General features: G+C 45.8%; 1 protein-coding gene across 1 annotated transcript in view; it reads left to right on the top strand.

The window, feature by feature from the left end:
* Nucleotides 1-216: 216 nt before the first annotated feature.
* LOC147423456 (tRNA(adenine(34)) deaminase, chloroplastic-like) overlaps nucleotides 217-19,160 on the top strand; it is a 31,879-nt gene continuing 12,935 nt past the window's right edge. Inside the window, exons 1-3 of the mRNA XM_086501384.1 lie at nucleotides 217-820; nucleotides 1,014-1,101; nucleotides 1,242-1,369. Of these exons, the coding sequence (XP_086357510.1) occupies nucleotides 420-820; nucleotides 1,014-1,101; nucleotides 1,242-1,369 (617 nt within the window). The 5' untranslated portion in view covers nucleotides 217-419. The remainder of the gene's footprint in view (nucleotides 821-1,013; nucleotides 1,102-1,241; nucleotides 1,370-19,160) is intronic.

Below are 19,160 nucleotides of genomic sequence, written 5' to 3'. Positions count from 1 at the left end.
GACCGCTGGCCCGCACACCGGGCCGGCGGTCCCCTACCCCCAATCGTACCTAGCTAGGTATGCGGTGCCTCTAGAACATAAGCTCATGATGTTATTCATTGTATGAAAAACATTGGAAAGGCGGTCCCCTACCCCCTATCGTACCTAGCTAGGTATGCGGTGCCTCTCGAACATAAGCTCATGATGTTATTCATTGTATGAAAAACACTGGAAAAGACTCCGTTTTCCTACATGAGAAAATTTCTAAAACTTCTTGTGAGTGCTCCCTGAGTCCCCTATTGGCTCGCCGCCAGATGCTGTGCTCCTTCCGCCGCTGCATCTGCTGAGATTCGTGTAATGAAATGGGTATGCACATACTCATGTGACTCATATATCCTTGTGTTGAAGGTTTGTCCGTCCTGACCGTGGCCAGGCCATGCATGGCTCTTATCGAGCGGACATTCTGTATCCAAAAGCTTCCTTGTGCTTCTGCTCTCTGTTTGCAAGGTACTCGCATTCTCGCCCATACCGGCACAAGGCTATTATGTTTTCGTGTACAGCAAGCTGCTACAGAAGCATCAGAATTAGATGATAAAGGAAGTGGAGAGAGGAAGACTGACGTACAACAACGACACCGTAGCTTGCATACATCTTCCAGGCAGGGTCCTAGAAGGCCTAATGTATCTAATATACGAAAAGACATTCATTTTGATCAAGAAGCTGACAACAAGTTCATGCGTGAAGCTCTCTATGAAGCACAGAAGGCAGCTGCCAGCGATGAAGTGCCTGTAGGTGCTGTTCTGGTCTCTCAAGGAAGAGTTGTTGCAAGAGCTCATAATCGGTACTGCATTGGCATCTACATTTTTGCAGCATGATGGATTTTGGGTTATATGTATCTACAATGTGCCTTTTCTTTGTTCAGTATTTGGATCATTTTGCATCATAAAAGGCCATGCCTTTTTTTTGGTCCAAATGCAGCCTGAATGCGGGCTAATCACAAACCTTAAAGACTCTTCATCTGGATGTTTGGATAGTGTGGAGAGCGATAATGACCCTATGGCACATGCAGAAATGATATGCATTCGGGACACAGCAAGACATCTGGGTGGCTGGCGTCTACTTGTAAGTAGCGGAAAATTGTCAATGCTATGAAATCTCAATGTGAATTGCAATTGGTTTACCAATCTGTTTTCTCACGATGAGCTTCCCTGATTCAAGGCTGTGTTTGCACAAATATTCTTATTTTTGATTTGGCTTTGCAGGATTCAACTTTATATGTCACCTTAGAGCCATGCCCGATGTGTGCAGGGGCACTTCTACAAGCACGGGTTGGTGCTGTTGTCTGGGGGGCTCAAAACCCTCTGCTGGGAGCTGATGGAAGCTGGGTGAGGTGTGTTCTTTGTTACTAGAATCTCTCCTTTCCCCTTCATATGTTCCTCTTGTAAAGCTTGCTGTTATGCAATCTGAGTAGAAGATTCTCTGTGGGTAGTATGCCTGTCAACAGAAACCCTCTTTCAGATCTATTTCAATCAAGTCTAGGCTGTACTAAGAAGAGAGTAATACTATTGCAATGAGTCTTTACCACAAATGACCCTTGGTTGGGTAGCCTGTATATAGGGAAGTAGGGGGCTGGGTAGGGCAAACACGTGAAAATAGAGATTTTAGGTAAAAATTTAAAACCCCCATTAAATGTGTAAAAATGGGAAAACGCAAATCTGGACAGGGCCAGAACAAAGTGAAAGTGTCTGGACACACATCCTACATGCAATGCAATGGGTGCCCAACTCGGGAAAACCACTAGGTAAAAACCCTGGAGCAGGGAGAGTGTAATATTTTTAGCTATGGCTACAGTTAAATGAAAATGATTTTTGTGCACACAGGATGAATATATGATTTTATGAATCTATTGGTATCAATTAATTATGAACAGATAAATTTCTCGGTGCAATGCGCCATTTGGGAATTTATCCTTGTCCGGATAGTATGATAAGTAGAGCAGTAGCCGGACACAGTGCAGAACCGACCAGAACAAGCGCATGAATCAAATGGTGTCCCTAAAAGGCTCAGAAAAGTCATAATTTAATATTTTCACCGTGGTCGCCCACGGAAGTGGCCGTCCGGACACTGTAAATACGTCCCGGTGAGAGCAGACAAGTAGAGTCAAGAGAAGCATGAAAATGAACGAGCTAATTACGCTCCAGTTTGGTTAGAACATAGGGGTTAAAAACCTTATAAACTCAATGACTAGACAGTATGAGAGCGGCCAAATATAATAAACATTAAGAAAATCCCAGCCATAGCATGAGAAAACTCCAGCAGCCAGCGGTTTGCTAATTGCGAACTCTCTCTCTCTCTCTCTCTCTCTCTCTCTCTCTCTCTCTCTCTCTCGCATGAAGAGTCAGATGGCCAGAGAACTCACACAAGGGGGATAAAAGCATGTAGCGCTAGCAATTGTGGGCACTGTGCAACAGTTTCCAACCCCACAGAGTCCTCTCTCTCTCTCTCTCTCTCTCTCTCTCTCTCTCTCCATCAATTTGCTGGCCCCGGTCCATGAAGAGCTCGTAGGAGGCCACGAAGCGTGTGAGAACAATTAAGGGGAGCCCACAGAGCTTGTGTGTCACGTGCACATTTAACCCCATGTGCATGTGAACAAGCTACTTCATGACAAGGGTTCAGTTAGATGAACCCAGCGTTTTCAGCAGCCCTTCACAACGTTTTGGAGCAGTCACACCAGCTTTTTTGTAGCAGATGAATCAGCGTTTTTGCAACAGTCAAAATCAGCGTTTTTCAGCAAGGTGAAACCAACGTTTTTTCCCTGCTGTACCAATGTTTTTTTAGCCATAAGAAACAGCGCTTTTCAGCCCTAAGAAACAACGTTTTTCTTAGCCATCAAGTTAGCAGATCAGCCCCCGACTTGGTGCAACAATTATCGATTCGTAGCATTCAGTTTTCAGCCTTAGCATCGTCATCGTCGTCCTCTCCGTCGACATCGACATAGCATCATCTAGGACTCACAGCATCAGCACCTTGTATCAGATTTGCGCAATCAATAGCAATAGACCGCTCTCGCCATAGAGAGTGGGGCCTTCGGAGGAGGGTTTGACAACGTTCTGGTGTCGTATTCTTCTCTCTCTATCTCTTAGTCCGAGCACCTTCATTCGCAGTGTTTACCACTTTGTTTGTGATAATTTGCACTTCTCACTAAAGGAACGGAAGGCTCTCCCTTCCATAATCAGAAGGAACCCTTGAGCACAGTTTGGAGCACTCATCTTGAGCAAAGATCAACATTCACTTCCGCTGCACCTTACATTGGTATCAGAGCTTTGGCAGTGTTCTGTATCACTCAAGGAAAGAACCACAAGATTTTTTTTTGCTTGTTGCGGTTGCACGTAACCCAAGTCCTCTCGGGCGTGTCGATTCCTAATCGTGTTTTTGAAGAGTGACAGGAAACCCAAGAAAGAAGGGCTTGTCCAGCCTCCCCTTGTTTCTCTTTTCACTCATTGAGAGCGGACTGTGCACTTAGCGGCTGACTAATCGACGTGAGGTGGGAAAAAGAAACCTTGGTGTGAGCACAAGGCCGCCAAGCGGTGCGCCCGCGGGAAAGAGAAGAGCTCGGGTAAAGAGAAGATCCTTCTCTAACACATATTGCAAGCTAAAGAAGAACCTCAAGAACCTCAAGATCCCAAGCTCCTCGTAAACGTACGAACCCAAGATCTCAGTGTATGGTCATCACCCGAAGCGGATTGGATACTTTGCATGAAGGTGATGAGCATGAGGGTGGTGAAGAAAAATTTTCCCCACCAGGAGGTTTTTCCGACCCTCCCCCTTTCCTATCTACGCCATGATTTGCACCAAATCCGATGGAGGCTTTGGTCAAGTCAATGATGGACATGATGATACACAAAGAGGCGCAACGCGCCACCTTTGATCGCGAGCGGTTAGCCTTGGAGCATGAGCGCTTGGCGGCCGGACAAAAGGGTAGCCTTCGAGCGTGAGCGTGAGCAAGCGTGCTTGGCGGCCGAAGAAAGACGAGCGGCCTTGGAGTTGAGCGCGAGACGCAGAGAGACCAACACATGCAAGAGTTGGTCCTACAGGTAGCCAAAGTGGAATCCTTTGCTACAGAGGCTACATTTCAGTTCTGGATGTGGCTGCAGTGTACAAAGAGGGTCGGATGACCTAGAAAGATACAAGGGCAGCATCTCCTAAAATTTAGGGAACTGCTATTTTGGGACCTGAAAATGTGTTTGCGTCATTACCTCCGGAATGACTAGGGGAACATTTTCTTACTCTGCTATGAAGTCAACTGGGCAACCGGTTGGGAGATTTTTAGGCGGCACCCCCGAAACGGGAAAATGCTTGTAAATGTGCCAAGTGGCACATTCTGGTGCACTTTCCTCATGCAAGAGAAGGTGGCGCTGAATTTGAAGGAGAGAGCCTCATTTTCAGAATTTATCACAGGTTAAGAGCTATGGAGTGCTTGCTTTCCCTCTTATGCACAGTGCGGTGCCAGGAGTGATGCCCTGCACGCTACGCACTGCCCTCTCTCTCCCCTATGGCAGTATGTTATGCCCCACTAGTGGGCTCTTCATTTGACCAATGTACAGTTGTGTGGGTTCATGCGCGATTGCCGAGGCAAGAGCCTCTTGCACAGGTACTGGATTAGCTAGCGGCTAATCCCCCGCAGGTACAGGTGATTCGGAGAGGTTTCACGCTCGAAATCTCGTCCGATTCAAAGGGCAAGTAGCCCTACAGGTGCGAGAGCTCGAGGACTTGCTACGGATGCGACCGGCACGCGAAACGGAGCCCGAAACAGTAAATTACAGCCTGCTGTGTATTTTTGCAGGTTTAGGGTTTTGGCCCTAAACGGACCCTAATACCCCCTGGAGGTTCGGGGACGCAAGGGGACCACTGTACAGGCGATCTGGCGCATTTTCAGGGCTGAAAACAGAGAATTCAGCGTGCTGCAGATTCTCGCCAGGTTTTGCAAAGTGCCCGTATGCGTCGGGAAAGTCATTTAATGCGTGGGAATACTGACCGTGAAGGGTTCTAGTACAGTTATGCTGCCGAAATAAGCCAAGGTTGTGCGGGGCAGCTTGGAAAGAACCACAGCGTTTATTCCCTCTTGTAAACAATAAAGAAATACCGAAAGGGACGCCTAAGTTAGGGGCCAATCTGGTGTCGGTCTTCTCATACAGGTGCATTCTAGCATCTGTATCCCATTCCCCTCTCTTGTGTCATTATAGCACAGGTAGAATAGACGACTAATAATGGGTGAAAGCTAAATCAAGGTTTGAAGTAAAGTCTACCGCCCTTTTTGGATTGTACAGGCCGGTTTCATGCTGTCGAATTGTTGTAGGAACTGCAATGCTTTCTTGCAATCTTTCACCCCGGAAAAAGTGAAAAATTTGACTGTCGTGCCACCATCTTTGAAATCTTTGGGTTGGTTAGGCGCATATCCCGAGTATGGATAACAAGGGGGGTATCCATATGGGCTCCAACCATTGTAGCCTGGTGGCGGTGGTGGTAGAGGTGGAGGCAAAGGCAAAGGCAAAGGCGGTTGCACTGGATCAAGGTCAGATGGTTGCACCATATTCCTGAAGACTCCCCCGATTGGAACAGACGGCTGAGAAGGTTGCAAGTTCGAAACTCTCGTACTTTCTGGTGCCAGAGGAGGAGATACCACCTGGGACATCAGAGGGGGTAACATGTAGTTCAAAAATTGTTGAAAACTTTGCAGTATCGGAAGATTCTGCTGAGGATGCCGCGAAAGAATGTTGTGAAGCTCATTGAGGAGAAACTACAAATATTCTGCTAAATCCATGAATTCCAAGTATTGGGTTCTTTATGGCTTATGCCCTGTAAGACACTGCGATGAAGACGGAAGCGCGCCCAATGCGCGATGAAGGGTGGGAGTGGCTAATAAGTCCGGGTTGGAGAGCGAAGATAACTCAAATAAAATTCCAAGAAGCTCTGTTTGTCACAAGGCGGGCACCACGTGCCAATAGAAATGAACAAACTGAACAAACTTTTAGCACTTCAATAACAACTGAACTGAAAGAGAGACGACATGAGACACGGAGCGGCGGAATTCCACCCCAGAGAGTATTGGCCCCAAACCTTGGTGCCCCTTTCGATATTTCTTTATATTGTATCAACACAATACAAGCCGGTACTCCAGACTCTGCACCTTCTCCAGGAAGCATGCCAAAGAATGAGCCCTAACCTCATATTTAAAGGCCCTTGGCCTAAAAAGCAATTACACAATACAAGCCGGTACTCCAGACTCTGCACCTTCTCCAGGAAGCATGCCAAAGAATGAGCCCTAACCTCATATTTAAAGGCCCTTGGCCTAAAAAGCAATTACTGTGAATAGCCTTCAAAACTCAAAAGCTACTGGTCCAAAAGCAAAGACAAAAAGCTGCCAGCTTTTCGTAAATTGCGCTGGTGTCCGTACAGCAAGCCACGTGTCAGCCCGCCACGTCAGCAAAGCAGGCTTAGGGTTAGGGTTAGGGTTAGGGTTAGGGTTTCTCATTTTAGGGTTACAGTTTCGGGCAGAATTAGGGTTTCGAACAGAATTAGCATTTCTGATTTTAGGGTTAGGGTTTCAACAGAATTAGGGTTTCGGGTAGAATTAGGGTTTTTGATTTTAGGATAAGGGTTTTGGGCAGAATTAGGGTTTTGGACAAAATTAGGGTTTTTGATTTTAGGGTAAGGGTTTCAGCAGAATTAGGGTTTCGACACGTCAACAGTTTGTTATATCTCCCCTTCTTGAAAGAGAGTAATAGTCCGCGATTACAGCATATCTGCAAAACAACTCAAGTTAGCTCAAAAATTTCCGAGGGACAATCAGTTTGCTCTTTTTATTAAGGAGTTAGCTTCCCCTTTCTGCTCTTTTGATCAAGGAGTTAGCTTCTCCTATCGGCTGTTTCGATCAAGGAGTTAGCTTCTCCTTTCGTCCAGATCAAAACTCTTGATATTCCGGCGTAGTAAAATTAGCCATCACACCCAGACCGCACTGATCTTCCACGGGTGTCTTGATGCACTAAAATTACATACCCAGGCAATCTCATCCAATTAGGAATATTCAGCACACCACAATGCAACACAAATGCTTACATATGCATGTTACAAGACATAGAAACATAAAGCCGCCGATGAACACTCCTCCCGCATAACCTAACAAGGTTCGGGCCGAGAGATATTCAACGACTCCCTCATCACTCCTTCCGCATAACCTAAAAAGGTCTAGGCCGGGAGATAGAGGCCTTTTACAACCAAACGCCCCCCAGACCGCAGCCTGCGTCATTTACGAATCGGTGTGGGTGGATGAAGAGTTTTTCAAAGATTATCCCGAAATGTTGACAGCCTACAAGGAAGCCATGCAGATCGGTACCAGTACCTCACTTTAAAAAGGAGGGGATGTCATGTGCACATCTATCCCTATGTGCATGTGGACAAGCTACTTCCTGACAAGGGTTCAATTAGCCTAGCTTAGGAAGTGTTCTGGCACTTTTGTGAGTCTGTTCGTAGACCGTGCATGTCCAGACACTTAGAGTAGCTGCATATCCTCTGATTGCACATAGCATGATCATCAGCATTACCATCAGAATCCATCGGGAGCATTTTACAGTGCACAGAACTTATTTTCCTATTTTAGCCATTTTTCACTAATATTAATAAGTGACTTTGTTGGGAAATTGGGTAGGGCAAAGTTGCTAAGTTAATATATAAGGAAACTGGGAGTCACTTAATGGAAGCAGAAGAAGAAAGGAAAGCACATGCAAACACTTGCAGCAGGCTCTCCAACCTCCCTTCTCAAGCAAGAATCTCCACAACCCGGCGTTTTTCAGCAGCTAGATCTAGCGTTTTTCAGCACATGAACCCAGCGTTTTCAGCAGCCCTTCACAACGTTTTGGAGCAGCCACACCAGCGTTTTTGCATCAGTCAAAACCAGCATTTTTCAGCAGCTAGACCTAGTGTTTTTCAGCAGATGAACCAGCGTTTTCAGCAGCCCTTCACAGTGTTTTGGAGCAGTCACACCAGCGTTTTTGTAGCAGATGAATCAGCGTTTTTGCAGCAGTCAAAACCAGCGTTTTTCAGCAAGGTGAAACCAGCGTTTTTCCCCTGCTGTACCAGCATTTTCAGCCATAAGAAACAGCACTTTTTAGCCCTAAGAAGCAGCGTTTTTCTCAGCCATCAAGTTAGCAGATCAGCCCCCGACTTGGTGCAACAGTTACCAATTCGCAGCATTCAGTTTTCAGCCTTAGCATCGTCATCATCGTCCTCTCCGTCGACATCGACATAGCATCATCTAGGACTCACAGCATCAACGCCTTGTATCAGATTTGTGCAATCAATAGCAATAGACCGCTCTCGCCATAGAGAGTGGGGCCTTCGGAGGAGGGTTTGACAACGTTCTGGTGTCGTATTCTTCTCTCTCTATCTCTCAGTCTCAGCACCTTCATTCACAGTGTTTACCACTTTGTTTGTGATCATTTGCACTCTCTCACTAAAGGAACGGAAGGCTCTCCCTTCCGTAATTAAAAGGAACCCTTGAGTACAGTCCAGAGCACTCATCTTGAGCAAAGTTCAACATTCACTTTCGCTGCACCTTACATTGTTGCGTCCCTGTGAGGAATAGTCGCACTCAGACAACCATAGTACTTGTTGTTCGCACAAATTTCAGCATTCCGATTGCATCGAGAAGCAGAATTTAGCCAAGAAGAACTTGTGTGGGTACTCCTTACGCGAGCAGATAACAACAGAAGCATTTCCCGCTTCGGAAATCTCAGTACGAAGCAGAATTAGCCATTCACGGCTACAAGTATGAAAATTTTAGCTGCTAGGCTTCATAATTTATGTGCTCTTGTGCATCAGAGTAGTGATTGGGACAACAGCAGCGTATGTTGTGTCGGATTTATGCGCTTGTAATTGTCTGAAATAATAAGAGATCTCCTTGGAAAGAGGGGAGGGGGGGGGACCAACCCATTTTCTGGTCCTTAGTGCTATGTCAATTTTTCTTGCATTGTTCTCTCAATTTTTGTATCGTGCAAAGTTTTTATGAAAAATCGTAAATAAAATCGAAAAGTATACGATCACGCTTCCGTTTTTGCAACAGTGGTATCAGAGCAAGGTCCTCTCGTCCTTGGCTGATGGAGGAACTCGAAAAGATCCAACAAGATGTGATGTACAACATAGTAGCCAACGACACTTGGTTGGTCACTACAACTCTACCTTCCAGAGAAAGCCGTGCGGAGCTTCAATGTAACAGCTTCCTCCTGATGGACAAGAGGAGGGGAGCAATCTGCTGCTCAGAAGACAAGTCTAAGCCAACCTGACAGCCCAAGTTCGATAGCCCAAGTATCGAACTGTAGTCCTTGGGGGAACTCATCCGAAACCCTCACCTAGGAGCCAATAAGGCGTAGGAGCAGTACCAATTGAGAAAGCCATTGTCTTTCTCTAGTTGATCAGTGTGCCTGACGCACAACAAAATGTCTCAAGGCCTGCTCACACTTGTGAAGGTTGGTTTCCTGGCCCTCCAAGTACAAAGCTGAGTCGTCTGCAAACTCAACATCCAGTAGCTTGTCGCTCCGAATAGGGATCGCTAAGCCATTTAGACCAACCTGCTGTGAAACCAAAATTGTGCTCATCGCCTCAACATAGAACAGAAAGAGGAAGGGGGCAAGAGGGCAACCCCGTTTGACTGAACATGTGAGCATGAACCGATCACCTCTACCACTTGCCAAAAGTACCTCTCACAAGGCGGGCATCACGTGCCAATAGAAAAGAATAGACTCTTAGCACTTCAATAACAACTGAATTGAGAGAGAGAGACGACACGCGACACGGAGTGGCGGAATTCCACCCCAGAGGGTATTGGCCCCAAACCTTGGCGCCCCTTTCGGTATTTCTTTATATTGCATCAACATAGTACAAGCCGGTACTCCAGACTCTGCACCTTCTCCAAGAGGCATGCCAGAGAATGAGCCCTAGCCTCATATTTAAAGGCCCTTGGCCTGAAAAGCAGTTACAGTGAAAAGCCTTCAAAACTCAAAAGCTCCTGGTCCAAAAAGCAATGCCAAAAGTTGCCAGCTTTTCGTAAATCGCGCTGGTGTTCGTACAACAAGCCACGTGTCAGCCTGCCACGTCAGCAAATCAGGGTTAGGGGTTATGGTTTCTGATTTTAGGGTTAGGGTTTCAAGCAAAATTAGGGTTTTTGATTTTAGGGTGAGGGTTTCAACAAAATTAGGGTTTCGGACAGAATTAGGGTTTCTTATTTTAGGGTTAGGTCTTCAATAGAATTAGGGTTTCGGGCAGAATTAGGGTTTTTGATTTTAGGGTTAGGGTTTCAACAGAATTAGGGTTTTGGGCAAAATTAGGGTTTTTGATTTTAGAAGTAGGGTTTCAGCAGAATTAGGGTTTCGACACGTCAGTAGTTTCTTACATCTCCCCTTCTTGAAAGAGAGTAATCGTCCGCGATTACAGCATATCTGCAAAACAACTCAAGTTAGCTCAAAAATTTTCGAGGGTCATTCCGAGGGACAATCAATTTGCTAAGGAGTTAGCTTCTCCTTTCTGCTCTTTTGATCAAGGAGTTAGCTTCTCCTTTCGTCCAGATCGGAACTCTTGATATTCCGGCGTAGTAAAATTAGCCATCAAACCCAGATCGTACTGATCTTCCATGGGTGTCTTGATGCACTAAAATAACATACCCAGGCTATCTCATCCAATTAGGGATATTCAGTAATTGGCACATCACAATGCAACACAAATGCTTACATATGCATGTTACAAGACACAACAAACAGTGCCGCTGAGCATTCCCCCGCGACAAACGTTCTGTCGTATGAAGCTACTTAACGACTACCTCGTCACTCCCCCTGCAAATAACCTAAAAAGGTCTGGGCCATGAGCTCAGAGGACTGTACAACCAAACGCTCCCCAGACCGCAGTCTGCATCGCTTGGAGGTTCAAGTATACAACCAAACGCTCCCTAGGCATCGGCCTGCATCGTTCGGAGGTTTTCTGGCATACAACAGAACGCTCCCATCGGCCTGCGTCGTTCCGAGGTTTTCAAACATACAACGAAACGCTCCCAAGGCATCGGCCTGCGTCGTTCCGAGGTTCAAACAATACCAAAACAGTATTTCTCTCTTCTCCACCTGCGAGTAAAATCACCAATCATTGAAACCAGTATCAAAGCAGAGTCAGACAATTCAAATCGGCACCAAAACAGGTTCAAAACAGATACCATCCATTTCAAACAAATTCCAACCAGGATCACAAAACAAGATCAAATAAAACTCAAACTTAAAAAGCAATCTCGACATGGCCGGAGCTCGAAAAGTCGATTGACTTTCCATCCTGAAACCTGCACCAAAAAATAGGGTTAGATTCCTTCTATCAGGTCGTAGCCGAGCACAACATGGTCCATCAGCTCTTGGATAGACAATGTTGCTTTGGCGGCGATGGTAGTCCCAAGATAGCAATCGCACTAAACCTCCAAGGTCATCTGCTCGTGAAGAGACATCTCTGAGAGATGTTGAGAAATTTCAAGATATAATTTGCTAGGGTTTCCATGCAAGCATTTCAGGATACCCCACTCTGCCAGAAGTTGCACTCCGAAGGAAGATGTCAGAAACCATATAACTTCGGGTAATTTTTTTTTGCTTGAAAGCTTGCCAAGTACTTGGAGTGTGCGGCTTGGTAGCTATAGACATCAACATCTGCATGGCACTGCTTTTGAGAAAAACAGTGACTCGAAACAAATATCGGATCCTTCTTTGCAATTGATCTTAATGGCTTATGCCCTGTAAGACATGAGCTGTGAAGATGGGAGCGCGCCCGATGCTTGATGAAGTAAGGGTGGGAGTGGCTATTGAGTCCGGGTTGGAGGGTGAAGATGCCTCAAATAAAATTCCAATAGCTCTGTCTGGGTTGGAGGGCGAAGATACCTCAAATAAAATTCCAATAGCTCTGTCTCCTCTTTTGTAGGATCAGTATGCTTTCAGAAAAGCACACGCCTCATGCTCTGAAACCACTGTCACAAGGCGGGCACCACATGCCAATAGAAAAGAACAGACTGAACAAACTTTTAGCACTTCAATAACAACTGAATTGAGAGAGACGACACGCGACACGGAGTGGCGGAATTCCACCCCAGAGAGTATTGGTCCGAAACCTTGGCACCCCTTTGAGTATTTCTTTATATTGCATCAACATAGTACAAGCCGGTAACTCCAGACTCTGCACCTTCTTCAGGAAGCATGCTAGAGAATAAGCCCTAGCCTCATATTTAAAGGCCCTTGGCCTGAAAAGCAGTTACAGTGAAAAGCCTTCAAAACTCAAAAGCTCCTGGTCCAAAAAACAATGCCAAATGCTGCCAGCTTTTCGTAAATCGCGCTGGTGTCCGTACAGCAGGCCACGTGTCAGCTCGCCATGTCAGCAAATCAGGGTTAGGATTTCTGATTTTAGGGTTCGGGTTTTGGGCAAAATTAGGGTTTCTAATTTTAGGGTTAGGGTTTCAGCAAAATTAGGATTTTGGGCAGAATTAGGGTTTCTGATTTTATGGTTAGGGTTTCAGCAGAATTAGGGTTTTGGGCAGAATTAGGGTTTCTGATTTTAGGGTTAGGGTTTCAGCAGAATTAGGGTTTTGGGCAGAATTAGGGTTTTTGATTTTAGGGTTAGGGTTTCAGCAGAATTAGGGTTTCGACACGCCAGCAGTTTGTTACATACCTGACCGTGTGCCCGTCTGTAAAGAGTTGACACAACTCTGATCCAAGCATCTAAGAAGCCTATCCTGCGTAGAGTGCCCTGCAAAAAGTCGCAGTCAACTCTATTGTAGGCCTTCTCAAAATCGAGAAGAAGTATGTGTCACCAGTGTGTGACTACTATCTATCCTTTTTGTTGATTTCTTTCTTATTATCTATTTACTTTCACTTTTTGGAAACACCCCTCGGGAAATCTAACTGCCCTGCATTGCATAGCTAGTGTGGAACTGTCCAGAGGGAGTCCGGGCCTGAGGGCAAGAGAGCACTAAGGTTGGACAAGGACTATGGTTAGCCAAGTGGGGTCATTGACTAGCCAAAGTGGAATCCTTTGCTACAGAGGCTACATTTCAGTTCTGGATGTGGCCGCAGTGTACAAAGAGGGTCGGATGACCTAGAAAGATACAATGGCAGCATCTCCTAAAATTTAGGGAACTGCTATTTTGGGACCTGAAAATGTCTTCGCGTCATTACGTGCAGTTTGACATGGGGATCATTTTGTTACTCTGTGGCCAAGTCAACAGAGGCTGCAGGTGAGATATTTTTAGACCCGAGGGTCTAAAGCGGGAAAATGCACAAATGAGTGACACTTGGCACTTTGAGGCCAGTTTACTACTTATAGAGAAGGCAAAAACGTGATTTATAGTTGGGAGGCTCATTTTGCAAGTCTCTGTCACAGGTTAAGAGCTATGGAGTGCTTGCTTTCCCTCTTATGCACAGTGCGGTGCCAGGAGTGATGCCCTGCACGCTACGCACTGCCCTCTCTCTCCCCTTTGGCAGTATGTTATGCCCCTCTAGTGGGCTCTTCATTTGACCAATGTACAGTTGTGTGGGTTCATGCGCGATTGCCGAGGCAAGAGCCTCTTGCACAGGTACTGGATTAGCTAGCGGCTAATCCCCCCGCAGGTACAGGTGAATTCGGAGAGGTTTCACGCCAGAAATCTCGTCCGATTCAAAGGGCAAGTAGCCCTACAGGTGCGGGAGCTCGAGGACTTGCTAGGGATGCGACCGGCACGCGGAACGGAGCCCGAAACAGTGAATTACAGCCTGCTGTGTATTTTTGCAGGTTTAGGGTTTTGGCCCTAAACGGACCCTAATACCCCCAGGAGGTTCGGGGACGCAAGGGGACCGCTGTACAGGCGATCTGGCGCATTTTCAGGGCTGAAAACAGAGAATTCAGCGTGCTGCAGATTCTCGCCAGGTTTTGCAAAGTGCCCGTATGCTTCGGGAAAGTCGGTCAATGCGTGGGAATACTGACCGTGAAGGGTTCTAGTACAGTTATGCTGCCGAAATCGGGCTGGAACAGAGGAAATTCAGCCGAGTTTGTGCGGGGCAGCTTGTAGGAACCACAGCGTTTATTCCCTCTTTTGAACAATAAAGAAATACCGAAAGGGGCGCCTAAGTTAGGGGCCAATCTGGTGTCTGTCTACTCATACAGGTGCAATCTAGCAGCCTGTATCCCTCTCCCCTTTGTTGTGTCTTGAAAGTACAGGTAAAATAGACGACTAATAATGGGTGAAAGCTAAAGTAAAGTAAAGTAAAGTAAAGTCTACCGCCCTTTTTGGATTGAACAGGCCGGTTTCATGGTTCCATCGACGGGACTAAATCACTTTTTCCCATAGAAGTGAGCCTTGGTCAGTTTTGGACTTGAAGACACAGGGAATCATAGACCAGACACAGGGAATTGCAAATATGGCTGACAGACCAGATGATGTGACTGAAGAGGTTTCCTCTTCACAGGGTCAACAGACACATGAAGTGGGTGAGTCCTCAAGACCACCACAGACTGATGATGATATATTCAGGACCCAGTTGGCTACTGCTGTGGCTATGTTTACACAAGTAATGCAGAATCCGAGGTTTTTAGCCTTTCTGCAACCTCCGGTTCCGTCTCAGCAAGTTGGGTCACTGGATCATATTCAAAAGCCTGTTAAGGCTCGAACACAGGTGATTCATACTGCACAGTCAATGGAAACACCTGTACACTTGACGGAGAACATGCAGTCTCCACAACGTATGCCTAAGGTGCAAGAACAGGTGGCTGAGATGCCAGTCTTTCAAGCTGTACCAGTTCAGCCCGCCACCTTTCAACAGCCTATAGCTGGTTCTAATGGGCAGGGAAGCAACTTACAGGCTATGCAACAGGTCTTCCCACCACCTTCAGTACACCCTGGCTATTTTGGAGGTGGATCCGTATTCCAAAGCATGGCTGGTCATGCACCTGGAAATCAGTTTTATACGCCAGGAACAGTGTTTGGCGGTGCTCAAACGATGATGCCTAACCCCATGTACAGTGTCATGGGTATGCAACCAGGGTTTCAAAGCACTCAGGGACAATTTGGGATGCCACAAGCAAATTTTGGTATGGCTGGAATTACAAATCAGCAGCCAAATATGGCATTTCCAGGTCAAGTTAATAGCGGCCAAGGAACACAGATGAACCCTAATAGTGTTCCCATGTTTCAGTCACTTCCATATGACAATTTAACGCCGCTGGAGAGGCCAACTCCGTACAAAGAAGGTGGCAAAGGTGTGTCATTCACGACCTTTACAGGGTTTGATGACAGGAAGAAGGCTCTTTCATTCCTCCAGCAGTTTGACAAGGCCTATGCAGGGGGAAACTTTACAGAGGCTTCAAAGGTCCGCAAGGCAGCCACTTTCTTGACAGGGAATGCGGGACAATGGTGGACAACTTTATTGCTTCAAGGGCAAGCTCCGTCCACATGGATTTACTTCAAGCAGATTTTTGCAGCAGCATGGTTATCTGATGACTTTGAAGCAGATGTCATGACAGAATGGCACCAGCTAAATGCTGCCACTTGCAGAAATCTGGATGATTACAATCGGAAGTTTTGGAAAGCTCTACTCCCAGTAACTTCCTATAGGTTTGTGCCATTGACAGAACAGATTGAAAAATACTGTTGTGGCCTACCTAAAGGATTGAGAAAGTACTGCACGAAGACAAAAGTCACTACTTTGACGCAGCTCATCGAGGTAGCAAACACTGGCAATGGTTTGCTCAAGGGAGAAGATTGTGAATTTAACACTGGCGTCAAGGCAGGATCAGGCAAGAAAAGTTCAGCCAAGAAGCACGTTCCCAATGAGACTCCTAAAGGGACTCAGGAGTCAGCCAACGCAGGGAAAGACAAAGCTACGGCTGAATCAGAAAAAGGACCAGCAAAGAAATGGAAAAGACGTTTTCCTCGCAAGTCAGAAGAGCAAAAGAAGGTCCTGAGGACAGAGAACAAATGCTTTATATGTGAGCAGCCTGGCCACATTGCTTACAACTGTCCTACAAAGAAAAGGCCAGCTGATTCTGAAGACAAGGAAGACAAGAAAGGAAAGAAGCCCATGGCTGGTCTAGTGCCAGATATGGTGGGCGACAAGCCAAATTCAGATGCAAGTGAGCTTTGCAGAGCATGGGGAAAGGTTAGGGATCAAACAGTGCTTATCTTCTTTGATCCAGGTGCCAAAGCCAACTTTATTTCCCCAGAATTGGCTTCAAAGTTGGGAATCAGACCTGAAGAGATGGGGTATACAGCAGAGGCAGGTTTGGCATGTCCTGGCCATACAGAGGCTGTGACACCCATCATTGGAAAGTTGCGTCTACATATCCAGTCCTATGTAGATGCTGAAGAATTTTACATCATGCCACTGGATGGATGTGATGTGTTGTTAGGTATTCCTTGGTTATTTCGTGTACAGGGAATCATGGATGCCTACAACAAAAAGATCACTGTACAGAGCAGGGGAAAGACTCACATTCTGGATGTAAAGCTTAAAGGGGAGTCTATTCCTACTGTATCAGCTTCTGCTATTACTTCTGTAATGAAAAAGCATCTTTCTGCGTACTTGGTTTTTGCACGTGAAGTGTCAGATTGTGATGAATCAAATTTATCTGTGCTAGATAAAGAAAGGTCAATGTTTTTACAACAGTATAGTGACTGTTTTTCCGATTCATTACCGTCTCAATTACCGCCAGAGAGACCCGAGGACCATGCGATAGATTTGGTGCCAGGCTGTAGCCCACCAAATAAGCCTCCGTACAGGGTTAGTGCGGCTCAGCAGAAAGAGATAATGAGCCAAGTACAGGAGTTGTTAGAAAAGGGGCTGATTCAGCCCAGTTCATCTCCATTCTGTTCTCCAGTGTTGTTGGTGCAGAAAAAGGATGGCTCATGGCGTATGTGCATCGACTACCGTGCACTGAACAAGAATACCATCAAGAATAGGTTCCCTATACCTAGAATTGATGATATTATGGACAAATTAGAAGGAGCAGCTATGTTTAGCAGGATAGATCTAAAGAGTGGGTATCATCAGATCCGCATTAGATCAGAGGATGTGCACAAGACTGCTTTTAGAACGACGTTTGGCCTTTACGAATTTTTAGTGATGCCCTTTGGTCTCACAAACGCTCCTGCTACGTTTAATAGGATGATGGACAGAATTTTCCGTCCACACCAGCAGTTTGTTGGTACATTCTTTGATGACATGATAGTCTATTCAAAGAATGAAGAGGAGCATAGGCATCACTTGGCCATTGTGTTCAAAGAGTTACGCAGTCATAGGTTGCTCATCAATGCAAAGAAAAGTGAGTTTTTTCTGGAAGAGATTCACTTTCTAGGACACATTGTCTCAAAGGATGGTGTCAGAATGGATCCTGCAAAAGTCGAAGCGATCAAGTCATGGCCAAATTTGAAGACGGTGCATGATGTCCGAAGCTTTTTGGGACTATGCTCCTATTACAGAAGGTTTATCCGAAATTTCGCTGAGATTGCTTCACCTTTACATGCTCTTCAAAAGAAGGCAGTCACCTTTAGATGGACACAAAAAGAGATTTCAGCTTTTAATCTCTTAAAGGAAAAGATGACTTCAGATCCAGTCATTGTGTTGCCAGATCTTAGGAAGTCATTTGTGGTCCAGTGTGATGCCTGCGGTAGTAGCATTGGTGCTGTGCTAATGCAAGATGGCAGGGTAGTAGCCTATGAGAGCAGAATTTTGCAAGGGCCAGAGATGACCATGCAGGTCTATGAGAAAGAATTACTGGCTGTGATTCATGCGCTCTTAAGTTGGAAACACTACCTGCTAGGTGCAGATTTCGTTGTCCAAACGGATCATCAGACCTTGCGATACTTCTTGACACAAACAAAGTTATCTGAAAAGCATATGCGATGGGCAAATATCTTGTCCATGTTCCATTTTCAGATTGTGCATGTGGAAGGCAAGAAGAACGTTGTGGCTGATGCCTTGTCAAGGAAGCCACAAATTTCAGCTGTGTCGATTCCTTATCATCATGAACTTGATGATATGAGAGAACAGTATGCAAATGATGAAGATTTTGCAAGGGTCTTCGAGCAGCTAATGGATGGACAACGTCATGAACACTATCTTCTCAAAGATGGGTTCATGATGATGCATGGCAGATTGTGTGTCACAAAGCCATTGCGACGCAAAGTTATGGAAGAGAGTCATGTCCCACCGTATGCAGGGCATCGTGGTATCGATGCTACAGTTAAAGCGGTTGAGACATTCTTCTATTGGCCTACATTGAGAAGAGATGTGGATGCCTTTGTGCGAGAATGCCTAATATGCCAAAAGGTCAAGTTTGACAGGCAAAAGGCACCAGGGTTATTGCAACCACTACCTATTCCAGATAAACCATGGGAAAGTATTGCTATGGATTTTATCTTTGATCTTCCGAGAACGCAGACAGGAAACGATGGTATTTGGACCATTATTTGCAGATTCAGCAAACAGGCTCATTTTATTCCTGTCAGGAAGAAGATAAAGCCAGATCAGATGGCACGCTTGTTTATGAGCAATATTTTCAAGTATCATGGCATGCCACAGTCGATTATTAGCGACCGTGATCCACGCATGACTAGTTTGTTCTGGAGAGGCTTGTTTGAGAATATGGGCACCACGCTCAAATTCTCTTCGTCATTTCATCCTCAAACAGATGGGCAGTCAGAAGAGGCAAATTCTACTGTCCTAGATCTGCTGAAGTGCTATGTGTCAGAGCATAAAGGAAAGTGGGAGCAGTATTTGCCATTGGTGGAGTATGCATACAATAATACAGTGCATTCATCAACTGGCAAGGCACCTTTTGAGATAGTTGAAGGTGGCAAGAAAGTTCCTCCCATACTGCATACAAAGGACAAGATATTTGAAGCAGATAAGTATGTTCAGGACATGGATGAAATGTACAAGAAGGTCAAAGTGGCCTTAGAAAGGACTCAGGCAAAGCAAAAGAAAGCAGCTGATCGTCACCGTCGTGAAGTGGTATATTCACTTGGTGATTGGGTGCTTTTACGCTTTGAAAAGGCAAGGTTAAAGAAGATGAAGGGCAAGGAAAGACTATTTCCAAAGCTCAGCATGCGTTACTATGGGCCTTTTCAAGTGTGCGACATAATC

This window comes from Adiantum capillus-veneris, chromosome 26, assembly GCF_014529385.1.
Source record: "Adiantum capillus-veneris isolate H3 chromosome 26, ASM1452938v2, whole genome shotgun sequence".
Classification (NCBI taxonomy): Eukaryota; Viridiplantae; Streptophyta; class Polypodiopsida; order Polypodiales; family Pteridaceae; genus Adiantum; species Adiantum capillus-veneris.
This window is presented reverse-complemented; position numbering and strand designations above follow the sequence as displayed.